The 25,310-nt window shown below is 35.8% G+C and overlaps 1 protein-coding gene across 7 annotated transcripts in view; it reads left to right on the forward strand.

The window, feature by feature from the left end:
* The window catches only part of MEP-1 (zinc finger protein MEP-1), a 79,911-nt gene that overhangs the window by 28,260 nt on the left and 26,341 nt on the right, over window positions 1-25,310 (forward strand). The window contains exons 1-4 of one of the 7 annotated variants that reach the window (XM_088224395.1): window positions 14,621-14,960; window positions 16,181-16,410; window positions 17,743-18,763; window positions 18,963-19,720. In XM_088224395.1, the coding sequence (XP_088080521.1) occupies window positions 16,219-16,410; window positions 17,743-18,763; window positions 18,963-19,720 (1,971 nt within the window). In that variant the 5' untranslated portion in view covers window positions 14,621-14,960; window positions 16,181-16,218. Of the gene's footprint in view, window positions 1-14,620; window positions 14,961-15,255; window positions 15,449-16,180; window positions 17,314-17,742; window positions 18,764-18,962; window positions 19,721-25,310 lie in introns of those variants that run through there. The other 6 variants (XM_088224392.1, XM_088224393.1, XM_088224388.1 and 3 more) reach the window with 6 other exon arrangements.

Below are 25,310 nucleotides of genomic sequence, written 5' to 3' on the forward strand. Positions count from 1 at the left end.
TAGAGATAGGAATATGAACTGCTTCGCTTATGAGAGGAAAATGAATACCTCAATCACGGAAATAAATTGATTAATTTACGTCATGGCGCCTATTTTAAAATAATGGCGACAAGAATGCAATGCGCCACCTGTGATCGTTCAATGCGCCACGTTTGGCGCATGCGCCACGGTTTGGCCACCACTGATGTAATTAGTTAAGGCAACCCATCCCAACAAGGATGATTTGTGAATGAATTAATTATCATGTAATAATGGACAAAAATTTGATTTCGGGATAGTATTAACTCAGTTTCGTCATATTTGGAGTTACCGTAGTTTACCTCTCGCATACAGTTTGAGTATAGCGCGTCAAATGACTTCTACTTAATGTAATTTCTTATACTAAGCACTTCTTATGGTCAATTATGCAAGGATTAAGTGCTTAGCGTTTATAGTAAAAATATTAAATTAAAAACGATATAAAAATCACCATCGCTTCTTGCAATTTTTTTTTATTTATTTATTTAAATATATTTTTTAAACGCCCTCGGCGGTTTTTATGTAAAAAAATATACGTATATACAGTTGGTTTAAATATTTGTAAACTGCGAAGTGACCATACGAAAATGCAAAAAAATACAAATATATAACATTATCATTCGTTTTCACCTAATGGTGCATAGGGCACTGCATTGGTAAACCAATCACAGCGTTACTTAATATATTTTTGTTACATGAAGGTAAGATGATCAGTAAGATAATCCAGGGACGATGAATTATTCTAGTGTAAAAACATTTTTTCATATTTTTTCAAATGTTATTTATTTTATGTCAACCAGGTCGCGAATCGAACCCTACACCTCTTGCATGGCAAATGCGCTGACCACTACACCACAAAGCCGTGTTATGTATTTTATATAGATAAATCAAACCATTGAAACAATAATCGGACTCGAACACAAAATGGCTGAATGACCCAATAAATTATTCTACCGTTAATAAAAGCCTTTCTTTAAATTGTAATATTTTACAACAAAAGATATCAATAAAGCTAAATTCATTGCCAAGTTTTTGTAGTTTCTGAATAGACGATTGAATATAATAATTAGTACTAATAGATCTGTTAATATAAAATTGCTTTGCCTATGTTTGTTACGTACGAGTTTTAAGTAGCGTTCACGCGATCAAAACACAATATTGTCCTGTCTGTCCCTACATTGGACCTATTGTCTTCGTAGGAACAAATATTTGGAGGACAGGACAATGGACCTAGACATTTTTTAATTTTTTATTTATTTTTATTTAAGAAGGTAAAAATGAACAGAAAAATATAAAAGGAAAAATGTTAAAGAAATTATATAAATTTAAAAAGTAATATAAACATTTTTAAGAACTAAAAGCTTACGTATTTTTTACGCAAAATATATTTACAAAGATTTAAATAGTTCACTGTTAACATCATATAAAAATCAATATAAAGCCTTGTTACATAATAGCCATTGATTTTTTTTTTTCTTAAAAGTTTTGTTAACATTTTCTTTTAAGATCTGCTTAGGAATCTTATTGAAAATTTTAAGAATTGTATAATGAAGTGTTCTTTGGCCTTACCCGCTTAAAAACCTCGTTACTTAGTCCCAGATATAGACGGGCAGGCTATCTCCGCGGGACAATGGATTACTCCCACAACCACAATGCACGCGGTAGCATTGTCCTCGCGTGAACACGCACGGACATGACAGTTGGACAATTGGCACTTCCCCAGTGCGTACGTGTCACCCCCGCGCCTTTTTTCTTCCGAAAATGTCTACAAAAAAATATTCCTTTTATTATTAAGTTCGTCCTCCGACAATTCCAATACATTTTGGTAAAATAAATAATCTTTTCATATAATAAACACATATTTCTATACAATCAAACCGCGGAAATAACAAAACAAAGGAAATTTAAAAACATTCATTGTACCTCTCACTGCAGTATTGTCAATTTGTGATCAATCAAATACACATGGTCAGCACAATCACCATCACCTTTTTCTTATTCCCCATGTGTAATGTGTAGAACAAACAATTGTCCCGAAACATCGCTACCGAGATCGACGGACAGGCTATCTCCGCGAAACGATAATTACCCCCCCCCCCACCGCGGCCGCCTGCGGACATATTGGCCTCGTGTGAACACACACGGGGCCTTACTCATAAACTTGGCATAAAGTTACGCCTAGGTACAGCGGTAGAATACGGATGGGAATACCATCTTAATTCGACCACTATGCCCAGTTGTAACTTTATGCCAGGTTTATAAGTAAGGCCAGCAAACTTGTGACAATAGCAATTTGCTTGATGTGAACGTATCGTTCCCAAAAAAAATTCCTGCCGAAAATGGCGGCAAGAAAAAACCCTTTTTATTATTGAGTTTGTCCTTTAACAATTCCAATACATCTTGGTATACAATGAATATAATTTTTCGTGAATTCGCTTATAACAAACCTGCGCGGTCGAGGCTGTCGAGGTCGTAGATGGAACAAGACAGTATTGTCATATCTATTGTATTGTCCTTTAGGAACGTTAAAAGTTACGTGATTCGTTAACTCCATAACGGCTAACCAGTTGTTATTTTTTTAAATATAAAATCTTCAAATGTCTGATTTTCCTACCAGAGAATGTTTTAAAATTAACATATTACAACAGAGATCACGAACTTTTTAGAGAAGGGAATATAGAAGTCTAGGCATCCATAGGGCTTATTTCAATTTCAATTTATTTATTTTAAAAACGTTTATGTACATAACAAAAAAATTCAATGCATACATAAAACGAAAAAATGAACACTAAAATTTAAATATACAAAAATGGTAAAATAAAAAATACCCAGCAATTATAGAGAAAGAATGCAATCCTCTCTGAACTTTTTTTCACTAATATGAAAGATGTCAATATCCGAAGAAATACGGTTGAGTAAAGACATTGCTCTTCCTACTGGCATACTGGCTGGTTTAAGTGGCCACTTTACACACTGTGTAACATTCACCATTCTAACACTATATTCCTTCGATTATTCCATCTGCTGACGTTTGTGAAGTTAAAGAGCCTGTATTGTTGTAATATGTTAATATTAACAGCTCCCTAGGGGATTCAATACAGTCCTTTGAAAAATTCGGACTAACTCAAAACATTGTTGTTTTAAAATTAAGTTTGAATTGATTTATGCAATGGTAATCGACAGTTTAACTTGATTGATGGTGTAAGAAGTCATAAGCATGACAGATATTCATTAATTACTTGGTTAATTTTTGGCTAGAGATTTCATTATTTGATAGACCAAGGAATCGGGGGCTGTTGTATTTTTTGTAAATTAATTTTATTTCTTTATTTAATTACTTTTTTAAAACCATTCACACTCACATTTATTTCGTGAATCGTTAAATTTATGGATCATTGAAGCTCTATGAGTATGGTATAATATATTTTCTTTTTAAACATTTTTTTGATGAAGTTATTGTGTATTATCGTTTGCCTTGTGTTTTTTTTATCACACTCGTATTTGTTTTTATTTCGGGGAATCCCTCTTTGGATTCAAAACCCAGAATAAAGATACAAATGTTAATTTTAGGCCTCGCCGAGAGACTACATTACCTAGTCCCCGAAGTATTATAATGTAGTACCTAGTGGAATAATTACCATGGACATCTTCAAATCATAACTAATTTACGATAGCATAAGCGATTATTAATTTAACGTACGCTATTTTGATTAGCATGCCGATGAAAAAATAGTATGAATTAATGAAGATTTTATTTTAAATAACAATGATTTTCATGACATGTTACCAGTTGAGGTTTGCGGTTTGAAGCGGCCGGGCTGACTAACGATCCCTTACAAATTTGAAATAAAATAAATGTACCATTGTTATGATACCTTTGAAGTTATTATTGCACAATACGAGAAAACTGTCTTCTAATACAATGCATACATAATTTAAAGTTATCCGTTCTTGGAAAAACAATTGTTTTGCACTACTTTAGACCATGTGACCCAATTGAAGTGGCGGTTTAAAGCACAGAACATCCATAGTTTACAAACATGATGTCTTGGTTATTTTACGTTGAAGTTAGTCTGATAAAAGTAAGGAAATCATACGATTTTGCGATTCTGAAATGCCGTGCTTTTAAAATCGCGCTTTAAAAAAAGTAAATAATGATATAAGAACTACAATATTCTAAGATATTTAAAAAAAAAAAAAAAAATTCAAAGTTTTATATGACTAAGATATAATTACTTTTCGACCGGCAGATTACGCCTCTTGAAATTTAGACTACGCTTAGGTACATTGGTACCCATATCGTAATATAAAAAACTATTATATTTACATTTGTTCTGATGATTTGGATATAAATAATTGACGTGGAAAGTAATCAATGATAAAAAAAAAATATATTAAAATTAAACGGAAGCCTTTTAAATCACACTAATTTTGTAGTAATTTTCTTAAATTGTATGTTTAATAAAGTTATGCCTTCAATAATCATTTAAAAAAATGAAAACAGTTTAGTTCAAACCATTTTTTAGGGATTTAGATTTTTTTTGGATTGAATATATTGATAGTAAATAATGAATTTGTAAATTGTATTTTAAGCAAAATTGTAATATTATTATCTGCCGTTCGACGGCATTCGTTAGTAATAAATGATTGAACATGTTAAACATACAAATTTTCAACATGTTAAACATAAAAAAATAGATTTAAAAAAAATAAACAATTAAAGATGACTGTTTACTTCCCGTTTTAATCGTGACCATGGTCATAATTCGTCAGTAGCTAGGAAAGACATTTTTAAAAAGTAACTAGTTTATTTGCAAAAAACGTTTTTTGGTATAAGCGAAACCGATAAGAAGACCCTCGGTCTTTAAAAAACGCCTTTCGGGTATGTGGAGAAGTGTTTTCACTGTTTTCTTTTGTGAAGTAAAAGAGCTGATACCTTTATTGATTTGGTTGAGATTAATTTGGTTGAATTATTTCACCTATTAGCTTAACGCCTGAAAATATTTACTGTTCATTTCCATACTATCTTTTTATCGTATATACCAACAGATGAGATTATTCCTAATTATTCTGTCGCCTCTATTAGTGCCACAATAGTAGTTTACAATAGAGGATAATTTATAAAACGCTATTTTTATGGAAAATCATCACGGGAGCCTTTAATTTTATTAAGGATTACTACTACTACTACTACCATCACGCCATTTCCCCGTAGGGAGAGAAAATGGACCGCCACACACGTCTATCCTGGCATACAATCCTAGCCTCTTCCACATTTATACATCTTGTCATACATGCCCTTCGGTTCTGTCCGCTTTTGACATGACCAGACTTAAGATTTTGGTTTATCTGATCATGCCACGTCTTCCTTGGTCGTCCTCGTCTAACGTTGCCGTTCATTTTTGCCATATATACTTGTTTTACCATTCTCTCGTCGTCCATTCGTTCTACGTGATCAAACCATCTCAGAGACCCTTTCTTAATCTTATCAATTATACTTGTCTCAGATTTACACTCTCGCCTGATTTCATCATTCGTAACCCTGTCATACATTGATTATAGGGATAAAACTCATTTGGCTGAGTGGTCAAGACTTAAGAAATGCGAATCGGTAGGTACGGGTGCATTTTTTTTCTGTCTTAAAACAGTGTTATTTCATATGTATATATATCTGTGCCTCCTGTGATAAGTGATACAAGTAAAAAATCAACACTTTACAGAACAAAAACGAGATTTTAAAAATTCTAGCTCGTGAACTAAGTGGGCTAAGCTACCCATAAGTTCCTTCTTTTGTAGATAAAAACATTCACTTTCACTGTGCATTTTAATTTTTATGGTAAATATTTTAGTTTGAAAGTAATTCATGAAAAACCTTTAATTGTGCCTTTTTTATTTCCAATATGTGTTAAAATTACGTGATTAATGATACAAGTACAGTTTTATTATCTTGCACCTATAAGTTGTCTTTGTGTAAACTGATATACAAAAAGTTTTAAAAATCTAATAACTTATTAGAATATATTCCTAACACAATGTTGCTCAAACAAATGATAAAAATACCACACCAAAGAATAGATTGTTTTACTTATAATAGGGGTATTTTCATAATTTACCTAAAATTCTAATCTTTTGAAATATATGTTAAATGATACAAGTCAAGTAATACCCCTCATTAAAATACATATTTATTGTGTAAATAAACACAAGTTCAGAAAAATAATTAACGTTTATTAAACTTCTTCAAAATCATTATTTCACTTACAAAAAAGGCACAGTTTTATCAAAATTCGTAAGAAAGGTAAATTGAGATCTTTTTAAAGGCAAGTAGTTTTAAACTTATATACTGAAAAATGGCACAGATCAACCTTACGCGGGTATCGAAATAAGATATACCTCCTTATGCTCCCAATGAAATAAGAATCTTTACGGATGGTACACTGCTCGACGGCAAAGTGGGAGCGGCATTCGTGCCTTTTGAGAGTGATAAAGAATTACGAGTACCAGACAGAACATTTAAATTAGACAATTTCTGCTCAGTTTTTCAGGCTGACTACTCTCTACTGACTAATACGAGAAGCTCTCGAATGGTTATAAAAAACCACCAGAGAGAGAGAGATGGGTTATTGCAAAAATATTATTGTCGTTCGGGCGTTCAAGCTATAACTGATACTCGGTCGGTAAATCCATTAATTGTAGATATTCAGAGTAAAATTAAGCATCTAAAAATAAGAGGGATGATCATTCAAATATGCTGGATAAGAGAACATGCTATCGTAGGAAATGAGAGAGCGGATGAACGAGTAAGAGCGATTTTTCTCAGAATTTCCCCTTAGCTTTGCTAAACCCCGTATAAAACAAAATACGCAGCAGCGTTGGCAGGATCATTACCGCGCTTCTTCTACAGGTAAAATCACTAAAATGCTTTTCCCAACGCTGGCTGATGCAGCAAACTTCTGTCGTCATCACCAAAGTACATCGAAACGACCCAATTTTTTACCGGACCCGGAGCTATGAGAAGTTATCTATATAGGTTTAAATTAAGGAATGATGACTATTGTCCATGCGATGATATTTCTTCACAGAGTATCGAACATCTGTTATTTCAGTGCCCATTTTTCAGTTTACAACGCCATAATCTTGAAGAAGAATGCAGGAAAGATGGAATATCCTTAACAGATATCCACACTGTAGTTAAAAGTAGTTATCACGCGCCATTGTTCTTGAACTTTGCAACAATGGTGATTGGACTCATAAAGGTAATAAACCAAAATCAGTGATCGAACATCCCATTTCCAAGACAAACAAAAACGATTTTTGCCGAGTACCTTATACCCGTATGCCTCGACAAACCTTAAGGTGAGGAAAGTACATTCTATTGTCTTCACCTTCGGGTTATTCTCTGCATTTGAAATTAGAATGTACTTCCCTCACCTTAAGTTTTGTCTCTTCATACGGGTATTAGCCTTGTACATGACACGTAAGGCTAATACAGGGGTCCAAATATATATTGAAAAAAAATAATCATAATAAGCAATGTGAACCTACTCAGTACAAAACATAAAATCACAACCATTGTCTGATTCTTAACAAAATTGCTAACACGTTAAAACTTACACGGCACAGTTAACAGCTGAACAGCTGTCAACCTATACTATAGGCAGTAACTCCACTCTATGAGATGGGCAGTTCGTCCTAAATGAATAAAGATAACAAAAAAGTACGTAGGTATTTAAATATAAATAAAACCTTTAAAAAATATACCGACCAGTTAGGTAGGCGAACGTTATGTGTTATAATATAGTTAAAACAAAGAAATAAAAATCCTTACAAGTCTTAGGAGTTAGATGAACCTAGAAATGACTCATCATCAGAATCATCATCATTATCTGGAGTGTCTTTAACATCATTCTTGCCGCTCAGACTTTTGTAAAAGTCATGAGCGCTCTCATGAATAAAGCACAGCAAATTTAATAGATCCTTCTTCTTTTCGGTTGAAATAGTAATCTTGTACCGTATTTATTGTCATCATATCGTAAGCTTTACCCCGTTTAGAACAATCCATGGCCATGTACTCAACATTCTTGAATTCTTTTTTGTAAGAATAACGGAATATGTTTTCTTTGGTATACAAAACAGATCGAACGTCGCACCACAGAAATTTTTCATTTTCTATATTGGTATTTCTAATAGTAAGAAATTGATTTGAAAAAATGTTGAAATCATAAAACATATCAAGAGTCATCTCGATAACAGTAACATTTGCTGTTTTGTTTGAAGCACTAGCTGGTACCGATCGCTTGGCAAGTGAATATCCATACTCGTGTGCTTCTTCTTACGCTCAATCAACGCGCGGTCGGTATCAGCCTCCGTGTGTGAGTATGACTGGGTACAAGAAATTTATGTTCAATATATTGTAATTGTGGGAATAGTTTAGCAACCAGCATCAACATTGTTGTAATCATTTGAATAAATTATTAGCATATGATGACAAAGTATATTGCTTTTCTTAAATTACAAATTAAAAAAGTTAAAATTATATTTATTTCTTGATATAATCACTTTGTAAAGAGCCCTTGAGGTATTATGTTACGAAAATGGCGCTATATAAGTTATTCATAATAATAATATCAGTCTTCAATTTATACAAATTATAAAGAACTTGTAAGTTGAGCTCAGAATTCAAAAACTTCTTAATCGTTTTGTTGCGGCCGTAGTGGCTTTCTGTGCAAGGGAAACAGGCAATATAAGCTGTAACTTCCTCTAGTTTATGATCAGGAATCGACTTACCAACTCGACGTTTACGTGGCGGAAGGTGACCACCATTATTCCATCGTTTTTCGCAAACCGTTTGAAGATATTTGTGACTTTCGTCGAAAGTCTTCAAAAAACATCCTTTGCGAATTAGATGTTTTGTATGATCAGAACTATGAACGAAGTATCTAAATATGACGTTGCGTTTTTTCTTTGGTTTTCTTTCTGCAAACTTTAATACATTTCGCCATATATCCGGTACCCCCGCTACCCTCATCATGTGCACACTTGTATCATTTAGCACATCTTGTTCTTCATACATTTTTTTTATTTGGTTTGAGTTTTAGATACGATTCAATTTACATTCGTTTACACATAAAAATCGATTTGTGTAGAATGATGGTAAGTTGATAAGTATTAGTTATCACAAATTAGGCATAAATTTAGATTCGGATTTGTAGGTAAATGTTGAATTGTACCCTAATCATTATTGTGAATAATTGGTTCAATGTGATATAACTCTAAATATATCAATATTCACGTTAAATATACAGAAAAATACAATGTGAAAATTTATGTAACCGCTCTTATACCACGAAGCACAAAAAACAATGTGTAGAGCAATTAATTACAACTCGACATTTACGAGTATCTAAATTCACGATTTTTTGGCCAAAATTCTGGCAGTTATATCACTTTGCACCAAACTATATCTGAAACTATTGCAGATAAAAGAACGTTAGTCAGACCAAAAAATCGTGTTTTTTTTCTGATAATATCTATGACAAAAAGGGTTCAACTCGACTTAAATCACTTATCACAGGAGGCACAGAGAGAGATATATATATATAAATATAAAAATAAAGGTATTATATTCCGTTATCAAAACTGATTTTTTAAATTAAATATTAGACATTTATGTTACTGTAAGATTTTAATTTAGAAATTCCTGCAAAAAAATTGCGTTCGAATTAATTGTATGTCTCCCTCTCTTCAATCTGTGCCTCATGTCTGAGGATGGTGATCACGCCTGACTCTAGGCATGGCTCATCTGTAGACAGTCTCCCTCCACCTGGAACGGTCTTGTGCTCTTCTGTAGGCATTCGTCAGTGATAATTCTGATAATTCAGTGACTAAGCCGACACCCATGCGATCTTGTCCTCTCGATACTTCCCAGGAGCTTAGTTTTCTCCAAACTATCAGAGTTCCCCTTGGAAATATGTCCAATGAACTGCAGGATTCTTTTCTCGAACATGGATGTAAGTCTTTCTTCTATGTCCAGTTCCTGGAGTATAGATACATTCGTACGTCTGGTCGTTCACGGAATCCGCAGCATTCGCCGCCAACACCACATTTTGAAATCTTCGATTTCGTTCTTTCCGGATTCTCCCACTGTCCGAAACTCCACAGCGTACATGAACACTTAGAAAACCGAGACCTTCACCAGTCTCTTTTTGGTGTTAATTGTTATACTGCGATTCTTCCAAATCTTCACTAAATCTTAAAATGCATGTAAGTGCATAAAATTGAGAATGTGAAAAAATTTCAATATAAAAAAATTCTAACTGAGGAGTTATTAGGTGTAGTGGTTAGCGCGTTAGTATCTAGAGGGGCTTTTTCACTGCAATTTAACATTCCAGGGTACGTATTCTGATGGGAAGTTAAAATTTATCTTCAATTGTATCTACAAAGCAAAATTAAGTTTTCTGTATGAAAAATATAATACGTTTACATTTTTTTTAAACATGTTAAATTACCGGTTATCGACGATGATACTTTAAATTTTCATACAAATATACACACTTTCGTACATAAATATCGATATTAGTTTATACCGTCTCAGTATATACCGATGAAGATAGCCGTTAATAATCGCGGCCTTGATGTGGAATGAAATGATAATGAAAGCACGGTAAAATAGATATATGGGCAGAGTTAATAAATATCATCATCATCATTTGCCTTTCCGCACCCAGTGTTGCATGGGACACTACATTCGTACACCACGTGCGGAGTGTGTCGATCATCAGGTATGGTGATCAGTCTTACGCCTCAAGAGCCAGTCCAGGGACAGTGAAATTGTGCAGTGAATCCCCTGCAAAATAAATATTTCACCTTCACCTCAAGCATTGTCAGCGAATGCACCAATCACTACACAACGAGGTGGACTTATCTCCACTCGATTTCCTTTTAAGGTTTAGATTAGATTAAACTTATTTTTCATTTTTCAATAGCGAGTTATGCTCGTTGAAAATGCCTCTAAATTTAAAATATTCGGGTAAATCATAAGAACGTGAACCGTTAGATTTTTTAAGTATTAACTTTTGCCTTGCTCGTGACTGCGAACCCCCCCCCCTCTCCCCTTCTTACGCAATGCAAAAGAGTTAGTCCTGGGGTTTACCAGACATTTTTGGTATCTTTAATCGATATCGCTATCCCGAATCTTATTGCTTTAGTTTTTCGTTAACAGGTTTAATTGTTTCAGCTGTTTCGGAAGAATAACATTTTTTTAAATAGCTGTTTTGGATATTTGTAGCCCTAACTTTGCGGTTCATTGTTATATTTTAGAGGTATATATAAAAAAAACCTTGTTTTATTAACCATTTTTTTATTCACTCAACCGACTAGTTATATCACCCTGAAGAGGGCTACGTTTTGTTGCCGAAACTAGTCGGTTGTTTGAATAAAAAGTGGTTCATAAAACAGCTTGCCCACCACATACCGCCCACCGCGTCTTAGGACATAAGTCTCCTTGGCGGTGCCCACATACATGGAAAAGTTGCTCGTTGCCAAACGAGAAAAGCTGCCCGAAGAATAATCTGGTAGCCTTAGCATCTTTGTGCAGAAAGAAGGTAATCCAGAAGTGCATAATATGCACTTCATCGGATTGAGAAAAGAGGGAAGGGAATTCTTCACAGACTGGGATTAAATTGATTACACATGATCAATTCGCTGAAATGATTACAAAACTTTTTAAAAGCCTTGAAATTCCTTTTGGAAGCCACCAGATCTGTGTAACAGGGCTATAAAAACAAAGTTTTTTTTATTTATTCATTTAAAACCAATAATTTAAAGTAGCTGTTTCATTCCTTGGACGTCCGCTGCTGACTATTCATCCGCAGTTCATGTCAGAACGACGCGACGCGAATCTGAGTTGGGAGAATGTACAGGTGCTGGCAGCCGACAGAGATGTCACGAGGATCTTTGTGGACACCATATGATCCAACTAGGCATCTGACATGGAATGATGATGATGATGCAGCTTTTACAGGGCTTATGACCTATTATCGGCGGTGTAACATTTACCATGAAAATATTTTCTAGATTGTTTTATTAAATTATTTTTTTTAGTTTATAATTTCTCCACCCTTCAGTTTCGTGTTCGGGCGAATGAAGAATTGAGTGCATGAAATATAACTTGAAAACTGACGAATGTTGATGGCTACTCTCAGGTTGATATCCTGAATAAGGAAATCAAGTGGAAATAAATCCGCCTCGTAGTGTAGCGGTTGACAAGTTCGCTTACCATGCTCGAAGTCCCGGTTTCGATTCCTGACAGGGTTGACACTGAATATGTTTTTTTTAATAGATATATTTGCGTTCGTATGATTTACCCAAATATTCCAATTTCGGGGGCGTTTTATTTTAGTCATGTACAACCGTGTTCAAGAATGGATCTAGAACCCGCGACCTGCCCACGGAACCACAACCCGTCTTGAAACCTCATCTTCGTGTAACAGGTGATCGAGATACGCTTTTTTGGTTTGACCCTGCTGTGCCCTGTGCACCATCGGGTTCTGATATACGATTAAGGTTTGTTGATAACGTCGCTAATCACGTAACTGATCGAAGACCTAACCTTTCCGAATAACTTCGTTTGAATCATAATGCGTAGGTACTTCGTTTTATCGAGTTTTTTTTAATGCAGACGATGAAGACAAGTACATCTTTCTTTTTATCTATGTAGGTAGTTTTATTTTAGGCTGCGTGGTTAAGACGCTTTTACATGTGCGGTTGTTAAACTTACCAGGCATATACAGTCATATCATACGTGTATATATGCACATGTACAACAATATTTTGGGTTTTTACAAATGTTTGTAGACGAGGGCTGGATTTTGCCCGCCAGAGAGTTATTGAGATTACACAAGTGAGATGGAGAACATTTTAGAAAATGGAATACGGAAGTCCAGGAGCTTACAGGGCTTACGACTTGTCTTTTTCTGATTTATCTCACTCGCATCAATAAAGGTTAACAGACGGAAGAATAAAGGAATACGGATGTTCAATTATAGACGGAATGGTTTATGTTACATTTTGTGTGAAGTGGCCACATAAATCAGCCAATGACAGGTCATAAGCCGTGCAAATGCCTAGACTTCCATATTTCCTTCTCCAAAATGTTTTCCATCTCTGTTGTAATATGTTATTACATGTACGAAGTTTCAAAATAATACTTTGTGCATGTATACACAATTAATTTTTTTGCTCAGTGTCTTTCTGTACCTAAATTCAAAAAATAAAATGTGTTGTAAAGTGTTCTCTCGACACGGTTTACCGCAGTGTGTAGATGGCCACGTCATCATCCCCTTTCCGCACCAAGTGGTGCATAGGGCACTGCATTGGTTAACCAAAAGCAGCGTATTTTGATCATGTGTTATATGAAGGCAAGGTGATCAGTCTTACGCTTGGTGCCTACACATATTTTTCAACTACTACTACAATCAGTCATTTCCCCTTAGGGGTAGGCAGAGAGGATGGACACACGTCTATCCTTATATACATTCCTAGCTTCTTCCGCATTCATACATCTTGTCATACATGCCCTTCGGTCTTGTCTGCTTTTGACATGACCAGACTTAAGATTTTGGTTTATCTAATCATGGCACGTCTTTCTTGATCGTCCTCGTCCTATGTTACTATTCGTTCTCGCCGTATACATCTGCTTTACCATTTGTTCGTCATCCGTTCGTTCTAGGCGACCAAACCGTCTCAGTGATCCTTTCTTAATCTTATCAATCATACCTTTCTCAGATTTGCACTCTCGCCTTATTTCATCATTCGCGACCCTGTCACACATTGATCTCTCGCACACTCGCCTAAGAGATCGTATTTCGACCGCGTTCACCCCGCTTTCATCCTTCCTCTGCCGGCTCCATGTTTCACTTCCATACATATATGTACGTAAGTGTTGGGATTTAATCTCCGCTTTGTTTATTGTTTAAAAAATACATTTAATATCGACAAGCAAGCCTTCGTTCGACGTGGGATGGATACTTTGACGAAAATGATTTACGCTTTAATTTTTTCATTGCTTTAGATTTTTTTCATTCGTTGTTAAAAAGATATTATACTAAAAAAAACTTTAGTGAAATATTTTAGTCTATTAGCATTTAGTGTATACTATTCTTTAGTAAGTTATTTAAAGTTTTAGTAGTTATTTAAAAATAAGAAATGGTCGCAATTTTAAAAACGCAGTATAATTCGAAATGTAAATATTCTCTTCAAGTGGGTGTCAGATTCGACTCTTGTCTCATATATTTTTAAATAATTTTTTTTACGCGAAGCCGGAACGGAATGGGGTCAAAAATAACTTATTTGATTTATCATAAATTCTCAATTAAATATTGTTTAATTATGTATTTTTGTTTTACATGCATACGTTATCATAATTTAGCACATAATGGGCCACATTATATGGAGGCCGCGGGAAAATGTATTATCCCGACAAATATTTTTTTTTTAGATAACACGCTATTATTATTATTAATGAAGGTAGGTTCAAAATAAACGAAGTATCTTCCGGTCTGCGTATGTGGAGATTTTCGTCTTCGGGTTATCGGACCGTTCTGTCCTGGAAGGTGTGGAGTGGAAAGCGGAGCCGAGGCTGGGCAGGCCGGAGCCCTCCAGGCCAGGGCTCCGGCAGCCCGCGGAGCCGGCCCGCCACCAGCACTCGCTCTGCCGGTGCGCCGTTCAAACGTTGCGGAGAACGGCGACGCCGAGCGAACGTTGGGTAAAATCCAGCCGCTGCGAGTGAGACTACGTCGGGCAACGAGGCTTGGGCGAGTCCATTACGGCGAGAGGGGTGTGTGCTACCAGGACCCCTCTCGGAGCCACGGTGGACTCTTGATAGAGGCCATCTGCCTCGTGGCACTCACTCCGTCTTACTTACTGTTTGATTGACTACCTAGGTAATTATTACGCGCGCCTATTGACTGCTGACATAAGCCACAATCTATGACGTCCACGATTGTTTGTTTTCTAATACAATACAAGAAAATGAATCGATCAAGGCGGTAAAATAACAGATATTTTTTTGCTTTAAAAATATTTTTTTTCGGTTATTTTCCGATTTTTTAATTTTTATAAATTAATTTATTTTGTAGATAAAATAAATATTTTAAAACGTCTGTGAATATTGTAATATATAAAGCGTGTGCACCTATACGTTTTTTTCTTAAAAATTAATTTGTAAAAAGTTTGTATGTTGGCGCGCATAAATTCACGAATCGGTTGTAACCGGAGCCGCAGGCCGCGGGCCCCCTTGCGCGCGGTACAAGCAGCGCCGCCAGCCGCCACTCGCCGCTCGCCAGTCCGCCACTTCCCCCCGAGTCGGGTGGCCGCGTGCATTTCTGTTCTGCCCGGCTATTATGCCGTACCACGTACGTATTCTGTGCAGGTGATTCTCGGCATCTCATTCAGCTGCCAGCATTATTTACGTCTCCCAGTTGGGAAATTTACAGTTATCAGTGCGCGAGTTCAGACAGAAGCAGCTGTTTTATGCTAGTGTCGGAGGAGAAATCCAATACCGGCTACCGAAGCCTGAACTTCCCGAATACCGTTACCACCGGACTATGAAAGCCTTCGACGTTTTAGCAGCCGACGGAGTTGTCGCCATGTCCCTAAGCGGGCGTCTGTCTCGTCACAAATCCTTTAAAGTTTGTTTGTAGATGCGCTTGAATTTCACCCCGGATGATAATATTAAAACAGTTGTTGATTTTTATGTTTTAGCAGCGTGCAACCTAAAACCTAACCTAATCGCTAAACGCCATTTTGAATTATGAAATATGTATAAGCCCTTAATATTTAATGCCCGGATTTAACTTTTTTTTAAAAAATTGAGTTTTAAATGGTCATTTGCTGTCCCCGCCGCTAGACGTCAGATTTCGCTTTTCATTGTATTCTCTAAATTCAGTCCAGAGTTTCGTTCTCTTATAGCCTTTTGATTAATTGTCAAGAGTTAAACAATAAATTTTCTGTACATTTAAATGAAGTCCCAGTTAGAACTCGCGTGAGTTTAGTTATTATCGATTTAAAACATAGTTTCTTAATAAACTAGTTCTGTCACCAATTTGCATGTGTTGTGTTTAGTGTACCTGCATTTCTCACAGCGAGTTTTGTTTGTTTTCAGGTTACTAATTACCCTGTGAATACAAGATACTTGGAACGATGAACGGAGATATGAACAGTTCTTTAGAAGAGAGTATGGATGCTTCGTCACAAGAGTCGTACGCCAATTCTGAAAATGCTCCAGCAGAAGGAATGATGTCACTCAATCATCACTCGGACAGTAGTAACCAGGGTGAAGACAGCAACCAAGCTAATAGCAGCAACCACGGTGATGACAGTAACCATGGAGAGGTGAGCAATCCTGACAGCAACAGCCAGGGAGACAGTAAAATCCTGGCTATCGACACTGTGGCTGTGACTTGTGGTCAAGTTGAGAATGCCAGTGCCAGAAGGTCCACCCCTCAGAATTCGGAAATCCCAGAATCTGGGCGATCCGACACCCTTTCCGACAGGAATTCTCAAGGCGGTAGTTTGAGCGATAGTGTAGGCATCGATATTAACATTGTAATAACTGTTAAACCGGGCGAATCGAGGCGTAATCGTAGTGCCAGTTGTAACGGGAAGGAAATTCCTGATCAACCCCATTGCAGTACTTCTGCAGAGGCGGCTAGAAAAGATTCAGGATCAGATTCATCTGGAGCCATCATGTTTCGAACCTTACAGAGGGAAATAGGTATTCTCGTTAATTCAAAACCTGAATGCAGCAAAGCCAACTCCTCAGGAGGAAGTGGATCGAAGCGATGCATCGCTGATGGAATCAACAGTGGCATTCCTTCTAAAAAGGCTAATGTTTCTGGAAATAAATCCAGCAAGGTATTACAAAGTAATCCTACCGATAGCCGACGAGTTGCCAAGATGGCAGTGGACGATACAACGGTGGATGTGGCAGATGAAAGTAGTGACAGTAATCACAGTAGTACTAGTAGCAGCAGCAGCAGTAGCAGCAGCAGTAGCAGCAAAAATAGTCACGAAACTAATAATACTAATAACAGTAACCAGAGTGACGCTGGAGTTCACCAACCTGACACCAACAATTATAACGGCAATGGCTCCCCGGCCAGCCCTGACATAGAGCAGAATGGAGTTGCTTGCAGCGAGGAAGAGTCTGAAAGAGAGGAGCCACAAGACAATGTACACGAAATACAGTCAGATTCAGAAGATGACATTGTAGTGCGCGTGCCTGCTAAGAATGGGGTATATTATATTATCTCAAAAATCGATTATTCTTTATTTTATTTTTGGGTTTTATTGTGATTTCTGATTTATTTGCTTATTTTTTAGTATTCCTTTACAATTTTATTCCCAGCTAAACCTGTTTTGATTATAAAGTTTGGTTTGCATTCCCCTTCATTATTTTTTTCATGTTTCGTTATACAAATTTGTGTTATTCTTTACAAAGATATTGTGAATTATGAAATTATCGCTATTATAATTTATGGTATTCGCAAAACAAATCTTTACAAGTTTTCTCTATCCAGAGAAAGTAAGCAATGAAATGTGGATATTAATTTTAAACATTTGTTTTGCTGTACTTAATATTTTCGTTATAATATAATGCAACCTGAATTGTTAAGTGTTTTTAAATTTTTTTGTATTTTGTCACTAATTAAATACATTTTACAGGACTCTGATGATATGGACTCCGAAGAAGATACATCTGAAGAAGAAGAAGAAGAGGAGGATTCCGAAGGATCAGATGGAGAGATTCCTAATGATGAACATGTCAGTATTAACTCTGACTCTGAGCCGGAGGCAATAGACGATGATTCTTCGAAGGATAGCCAAACAAATGGCCTTGGGCAAAATTCCGGGGAAGTATTGCTGGTCGATGATGCTTCAAATCAAGGTCCAAATCCGAAACTAAATGCAGTAGTAGATCCAGATGTGCAAGAAATTGGTAGTGATACCGATGATGGTATAACGGCATCAGACTCTAGTATTCCACCCGAAACCAGAGCGAACAATGACATGTACCCTGGGATAAGAGACAAATTAATGGATGAGACAAAGCAGATAGTAACAAGTGTAACAAAATCACAGAAAAGTGCTCAGGAGAAAAGTGCTATTATAGTGAATGACACAAAAGAGTTAGTTGATTTGGCAAACAAGTCTGGAGAAAAAGATTCAGGAGAAAAAGAGCCTACTGTGGTAATCATAGATACAGAATCAAACAATAAGAGTTCATCTTCAAAGCACTCATTTGGGATGTTACAAATTGATAGCTCTGCCCAGTCCTTGTATCAGAGCATTGCTGCTAGAGGAACCACTGTTACTCCGGTGCCTGTAAAGCCCAATTCCAATGCAAGCACGAGTGGAAGCCAAGTCACAGCCCCTCCCATACTACCATCTCTTACGGATGATATGTTTGTTGTGGAGGCTCCCTCTTTCATTGTGCCGTATGTTTATGAAAAACCTTCAATCAAACCATTCAAGGAATTTGTTGAAGTTCTGGCGAGAGAACTTGAAGAGAAACGCCAGAAATATGAAAAAGAGAGGGCAGAAAAGGATAAGCAAAAATCTGAGGTTCAGAAAGAGCCCGAATCTGTTAATTCTGTTAGTACACAATGTGATAATAAACCAGAAAATAATGTCCCAAAGCCTGATGCTGACGAATCGCCAAAAAAGAGAAGATCAGACAAGAAAAGTAAGTTCTAAAAAATTTTTTGTATCATTTTCTTTTTTTTAAAATTGATTTTTTATTTATTATTTTATCTGGAGGAAGTGCTTTATTTTAAAAGGAAATAATAGTGCTCTCATCTGTCTACACCTGCTGGGAATGGTTAGTTAGTTAGTTTGTTAGTTTTCTTAAGAAACAACCGTCAACCGTATGCTTTTTTTTACAGCTAAACGTAATATTGATGATGATGATGCATCATGGGATGGAAGTTCATCTTCTGATTCAGATGATGATGTAATCAGTGACGATGACACCCCCAAAACTATAATAATAAAGGAAAAAGAAGATGATTCCCTGGAAAGCTTGAAGGATCCAACAACCAGTACTGACCTAACAAGTGAAATTAAAAACAGCATAAAATCTGACAACTATTTCGATAACTCGCTGGGAAAGTTTTTTATTAACATTGGTGTTAATTTAGTTCAAGAATATGTACAGGCTGATCTCCTCAAGCAGCAAAAGCGAAAATTGTACAAAGAGAATCGCTCTGGAAGTGGAAATGTCAAAGCTACAGAGATTGCCATTGCTTCACTAACCAAAAATCTGGAATTTAGTAGAGACACTAATGCATCATACAAGTTTCGACCCAAGAAATGTGAATTTTGTAGTTTTAAAACGGAATCATCCCTTGCCATGGCTCATCATATGGAAACTCCACACATGAAAAATAATGTTTACAAATGTAACTTCTGCGTATTCGAAATCCGCAGTCCACATGACATTTTACATCATATGGAAATGGTTCACAATACTCGCGGGCGCCTCGAACGAGCTCCTTCTTATCACCAGTGTGCCAACTGTCCTTTCGAGGACAATGGAAAGGGCAAGCTGGCTCGCCATCTCGTCGCCTGTGCCAAGAAGTTCAAGCCTGACCACAACCTCGGCCCTCCCGTGGAATGGGAGCCCCCTGCCAAGATACCCAAGGTAAGTCTTATATTGCCACCAAGGTTACATTGATGTGCCCTACTAAAAATAAATATGATTGCTTTGACTTTGGTTAGATTTAAGTACATACATACTCATACTTTACCATACTTTAAATGAACAGTTGTTGAATTTAGTCCAAATTAGATATGTACGTATACATTATTAATTTTGTGTCTCGGTTTACATAAATTGTAAGGACATAGAATTTTGATAAATAGGTATTTTAAATAAATAGGTTTTCCTGTTGCTATCTTGCAAATGCCTCCCCGATATTGTGCGAAAAAGACTGCATGTCAGACCTTTTGTTAGAGTAGACAAAGAAGTTTTTTGTAGAATCATATTTGAATACATAGGAATGTGTCCTATAATTCCCCCCACTATGCCTCACTTTTGCCGCGCACATTCGTGATGTCGCCGCGTAATGTTGCATGATGGGGAAAAAATATAATTATAACACAAATGTAAGGTTAAAAAAAGCAATCTGTTAATTTCTCAAAATTTTATTGTGCACGCAGAAATATTGATCATAAATATTTTATATTGATAATATTAAAAGGACACAACACGGCATAGTTGAATTCAAATCAGGCCTACTGAGCGACGTTTACAAATAAACTAATGGGTCAAAACGTAAACCTACTAATTTATGAGTAGTTTAGTCACCTTCTGTTTGATGTTCGTATGCGGTTTCTGGACTATTCTTAATTCTATGATGTCAGTATTACCAAATATACAGTAAAAACAAGGAAATGGGTAGAAATTATAAGGAGTTAAAAAAATTATTTGATTGGGATCCATAAAAAACGAATGTTGTTTGTAAACATTCAAAAACAATTTTTTTTAATACACAACCAAATAGCATCTATTAGTATATGCATTATTGGCAAATGCAGTCCTGGCGAACGATCAGAAAAACATTTACGCTCCAAGCTTTTTTACATAATAAATAGAAGATTTAAGATCTATAAATATGCTCACGGCAAAGATCTACACTTTGCTGAAAACCGCATGTAAATCAGTCCAGTAGTTAATTAGTCCATCCAGGACACGCGTACCAATATTGCCTTTTATAAGTATAGAAAAAAATATTTCTCTTAATTTTAATATTATTTAAATAAACAACACTCAGTGCCTTTTACATGAAATGTGAAAAATACACTATTAATATACATATAAGAAAGTTAAGTTGTAAGTCAAATATAGCATTTAAATATAAATCAATCAACAACTATAGACAAATATTTAGAAAGTGTGAAAAGGTAAATAGTTTAAAAATAAATGAATAAATTTAACACATTTAAAAATAAAAAAAATACCATGGAAAATATTTTGTAGGTGTGTAAGAAAATATAATAAATTTAAAAATAATAAAAATAAAAAGACCTTTTTATCTAGAAAGTACTTGTCTTCTCTCACCCATGAAATATAAGAGAACGGCCGCCTTGTTCATTTGATATGAATCACCAATGTCTTTGTTTTTTATTGCCCAGAGTATGAAGTCTGGCGGCTGCATTTTTACTGTATGAAGTCCAAGTTGTTGCCACAGGGTTCGTGGGTTTGGCGAGTTATTCTATTCGGTATATTAAAATTAATTAATTAAAATTTAATCAATCGGTTATAAATCTTCTATTCAAAATATTCAGCAACAAATTCTAAAAAATCTGTTCTAACTTATTTAAAATTATAAATCTCCAAAACTTATTTTAGACTTTCTCATTACAATGTTGGTGCCCCGAATAATGAGGAGGTGTACTCTAAAATGTTTCTAACAATTGATAACTACTACTACTACCACTACCATCACGCCATTTCACTTAGGGGTAGGCAGAGAGAAGGGACCTCCACACACGTCTATCCTGGCATACATTCTTAGGCCTCTTCCACATTCATACATCTTGTCATACATGCCCTTCGGTTCTGTCTGCTTTTGACATGACCAGACTTAACATTTTGGTTTATCTGATCATGCCACGTCTTCCTTGGTCGTCCTCGTCTAACGTTGCCGTTCATTTTTGCCATATATACTTGTTTTACCATTCTCTCGTCGTCCATTCGTTCTACGTGACCAAACCATCTCAGAGACCCTTTTTTAATCTTATCAATTATACTTGACTCAGATTTACACTCTCATCTGATTTCATCATTCGTAATACTGTCATACATTGATTTCCCACACATTCGTCTAAGAGATCGCATTTCAACTGCGTTCACTCGGCTTTCATCCTTCCTCTGCCAGTTCCATGTTTCACTTCCATACATAAGTGTTCGAACTAAAACTCAGAACAATAACAGAACTGCACCATCAGCATACAACAAGCAGCTTACTGAAAAATGATCCATTTTGCTCCAATACCCATACATTCTATCTCTTTCATACAGTTGTCCATGTATAGATTAAACAACCATGGTGACATTACACATCCCTGTTTTACGTGTTTTGAGATCGCAAAGCAAGACGTAAATCCCCCATTAATTCTTACACACGCTGAACTCTCCTCATAGAGAGACGATACTGCACAGCACAGCAGTTTATTGTTTACTCCGTACTTTTCCAACACGCCCCACAATTTCATTCTATCTACCTTATCATACGCTTTTTGGAAATCAACAAATGCGCAGAATAGTTTCTGACTTTTTGCCAAAAACTTCTCCGTTAGCATTCGCAGCGCAAAAAAATTATCCGTACATCCACGTCCACTCATAAAGGCTCCTTACACGTCCCACACTTTATCTTTCGTTGCCTTTCTTACTTTCTCGATTATAATTTTCCCATACAGTTTACCGACGAAGACTGATTGCCCTATAATTTACACGTTCCGCACGAGATCTCTTTCCCTTATATAAAGGCATGACAACTGCCCTCCTCCAATCCTGGTTTATTAACAAATATAACAATTTTTCTATCTACTACGTACACACTTGGGTAATAGATTCTCTGGATCATGTCTAGTTTGCCTAGCTAGGTACAACCGGTTTTAAGGCAGACATTACCCTCTAGTTAATTATTTTGAGTAAGTTTTCCGATTTTTCTCGACCTAAACCCAGTTACCAATATTTTTAAAATTTATTTAATTTAATCCGGGTTATGGTTTTGCAATGTTCGGGTAACATATTGAATATTTTGGGGCCCAGAAACCTGAAATTTCTTTGCCCGAATTCAGAGTTTGTGGTAGACCCATCATCTAGTTTGAATTCTGGTAGTGTGGGAGTGTTCCTTTTGGGATTTGGTAGAATAATTTGCTTTCACAAACATTATTATTCTAAAAATATATAATTGCCTTATATCTTAGATCTCAAATTCTTTGAATAAGTTGACGCTGGGGTACCTGAAGGGCTTTTTAAAAATTATTTTAATTATTGATTTTTGAACACATTCAAGAGGTTTTAATATTGATTTATTAGTGCCTCCCCATCCTATTATGCCATAGGTTATAATTGAGTTACATAAAATATAATATAGTTGTTGAGTTTAATTAGGGATAAGATGTTACTTATCGACTTGAAGATATGCGAAAGTTTTCTGATTTTTTGTGTTCTGTCCATTTAAAATAGTCCATTTAAATAGTCAATAACTATTCGGCTATCGCCGACTGTACATGCTAGGAGATTTGACCCTTCAAGCCTCACTTTATCGGACCTCTGGACCTCAGTTGATTAATTAGAATCTCGGGCACTGAAATTTTACCCTTTTGAGTCTTACAATTTTTTTTTTCTGTTAGGAGCAATCTAAATATAATAATGAACTGGGGTTGCTAGTGTCGCGGACCCAGGGATCAGAGGTCCAAACCTCGCACCCCACACCACAAATTGATTCTCATTTTCTAATAAATAGTTTGGGTTAATCACAAGAGCACAAATATTTATTAAAATAAATAAATAAAAAAAAGAATAATCTGTCACTCAAAATAATGCTTTCGAAACTACAGTTATAATATATTAAATATCCCGGCGGCCTCCGTAGTGTAGTGGTGAAGATGCTTGACTCACTGGTGAAGATGCTTGACTGGTGAAAACACAAAAATTAAATGTGATTTTTCTTAAAAAAACGAATAATCGGTGGGTGCCAACCTGATTCTCCCAAAATCTGCCGATTTTTGGTGAAATCTACCGATCATAAATGAATAAACCAAATACTCCCGTTTTTGTTTTTTCAGCAAGCTATTGTTTCTGCCTGTCTGTTTTTTATATTTTTTAATTACACCACAACAGGCCAGAAGGCCCAATTACAGTGGAGAATTGTAGCGCAGAATAGTCAGGTTTGAGAAAAAACACATTTTGAATTTTTGTATTCTCACTAGGAATCGAATCCGGAACCTTCCGGTCGTGAGTCAAGCGTCTTAACAACTAAACCACCGGCCGCCTATTGTGTTATATTTATTACGCCTTTATATAGTACCTTAAAGCTGAAACGCTAGAAAACATTTTTTGCAAAATTGAGTTATGAATGTCATTTTGATCATATATTCAGATTCTATTAATGCTTAAAACATTGGAATCCTCCGATATACCACTACTAAAATAGCTAGTTCTAAAACACCGGCAGTCCAGTAATACTTTCGAGCTGAATACCCTGAACCCCATTTACATGCTTTCTAGACTGTGAATTTGTAATGTTTTTTTTTGCTGTCAATTGAGTTTTAAAAGTTCAACATTGAGAAAAATTGGCCGTTTGTGTTTTTACTTCGAGATATACATTTGAAACTATTTTATAACTTCAAACCACTCCTGATTAAAATTTAACATGTTTAACATGACGGCGAGAGAGAGACAGTGCCTTACAAAACAATTAAGGATGGACGTGTATTCCTTTCCAAATGAAGTATGTCTTCTGCTACTGCTGACATGCTGAATATTGTCCAGCACAACGAAAGAGCTTTGGGTGGATTCATTAAACATTATTTTTTAATTATTTCATTTATCAATAGGCAGGTAAAAAACTTGAATCAGTACACCATGATGTCAACTAATCTCCACTCGATTTCTTGTAGCAAAATTTTCACCCGCGAGTAGAAACTAATTAAATGAAACCAAAAAGGAAAATAATAAATATGTGTCACCCACCCTAATTTTACTGGATCAAGTGAATTTGCGCGATACGTGTAAACGGGCCCGTACATTACAGACTCAATCAATCATTTTAAGACTATTAATATCAATAATTATTCCCAAATATTTTATATGGTGTACTGGTTCAAGTATTTCAGAGCATACTTTTAATTTAAGGTTTGGTTTAGGCTGTCCCACTGTGGTTTTATTAAAAGTTATATATTTTGTTTTGTCAATATTTAAAGTGTGCAAGGAGAGTGATTTGCTAATGAATGTGCAAAAGTCAAACGTCATGGTCTTTGAAAGAAATGTAACTATGACTGAATGTAAGATTGTAGTAAATGGAGATAGTTTGAAACAGGTCGAAGAATTTGTATATCTGGGTAGTATGTTTACTAGAGATGGAAATATGGACAAGGATATTGAAAGGAGGGTTAGTGCCGGTAACAGAGTTAATGGTGCCTTAAAGTCTGTCGTAGCAAATAAGTGTCTATCGCAAGAGGCTAAATTAGCAGTTCATAATGGAGTTCTGGTACCAACC

The sequence above is a fragment of the Micrasema longulum genome, unplaced genomic scaffold, assembly GCF_059751315.1.
Source record: "Micrasema longulum isolate JH-2025_06_02 unplaced genomic scaffold, ASM5975131v1 h1tg000281l, whole genome shotgun sequence".
Lineage (NCBI taxonomy): Eukaryota > Metazoa > Arthropoda > Insecta > Trichoptera > Brachycentridae > Micrasema > Micrasema longulum.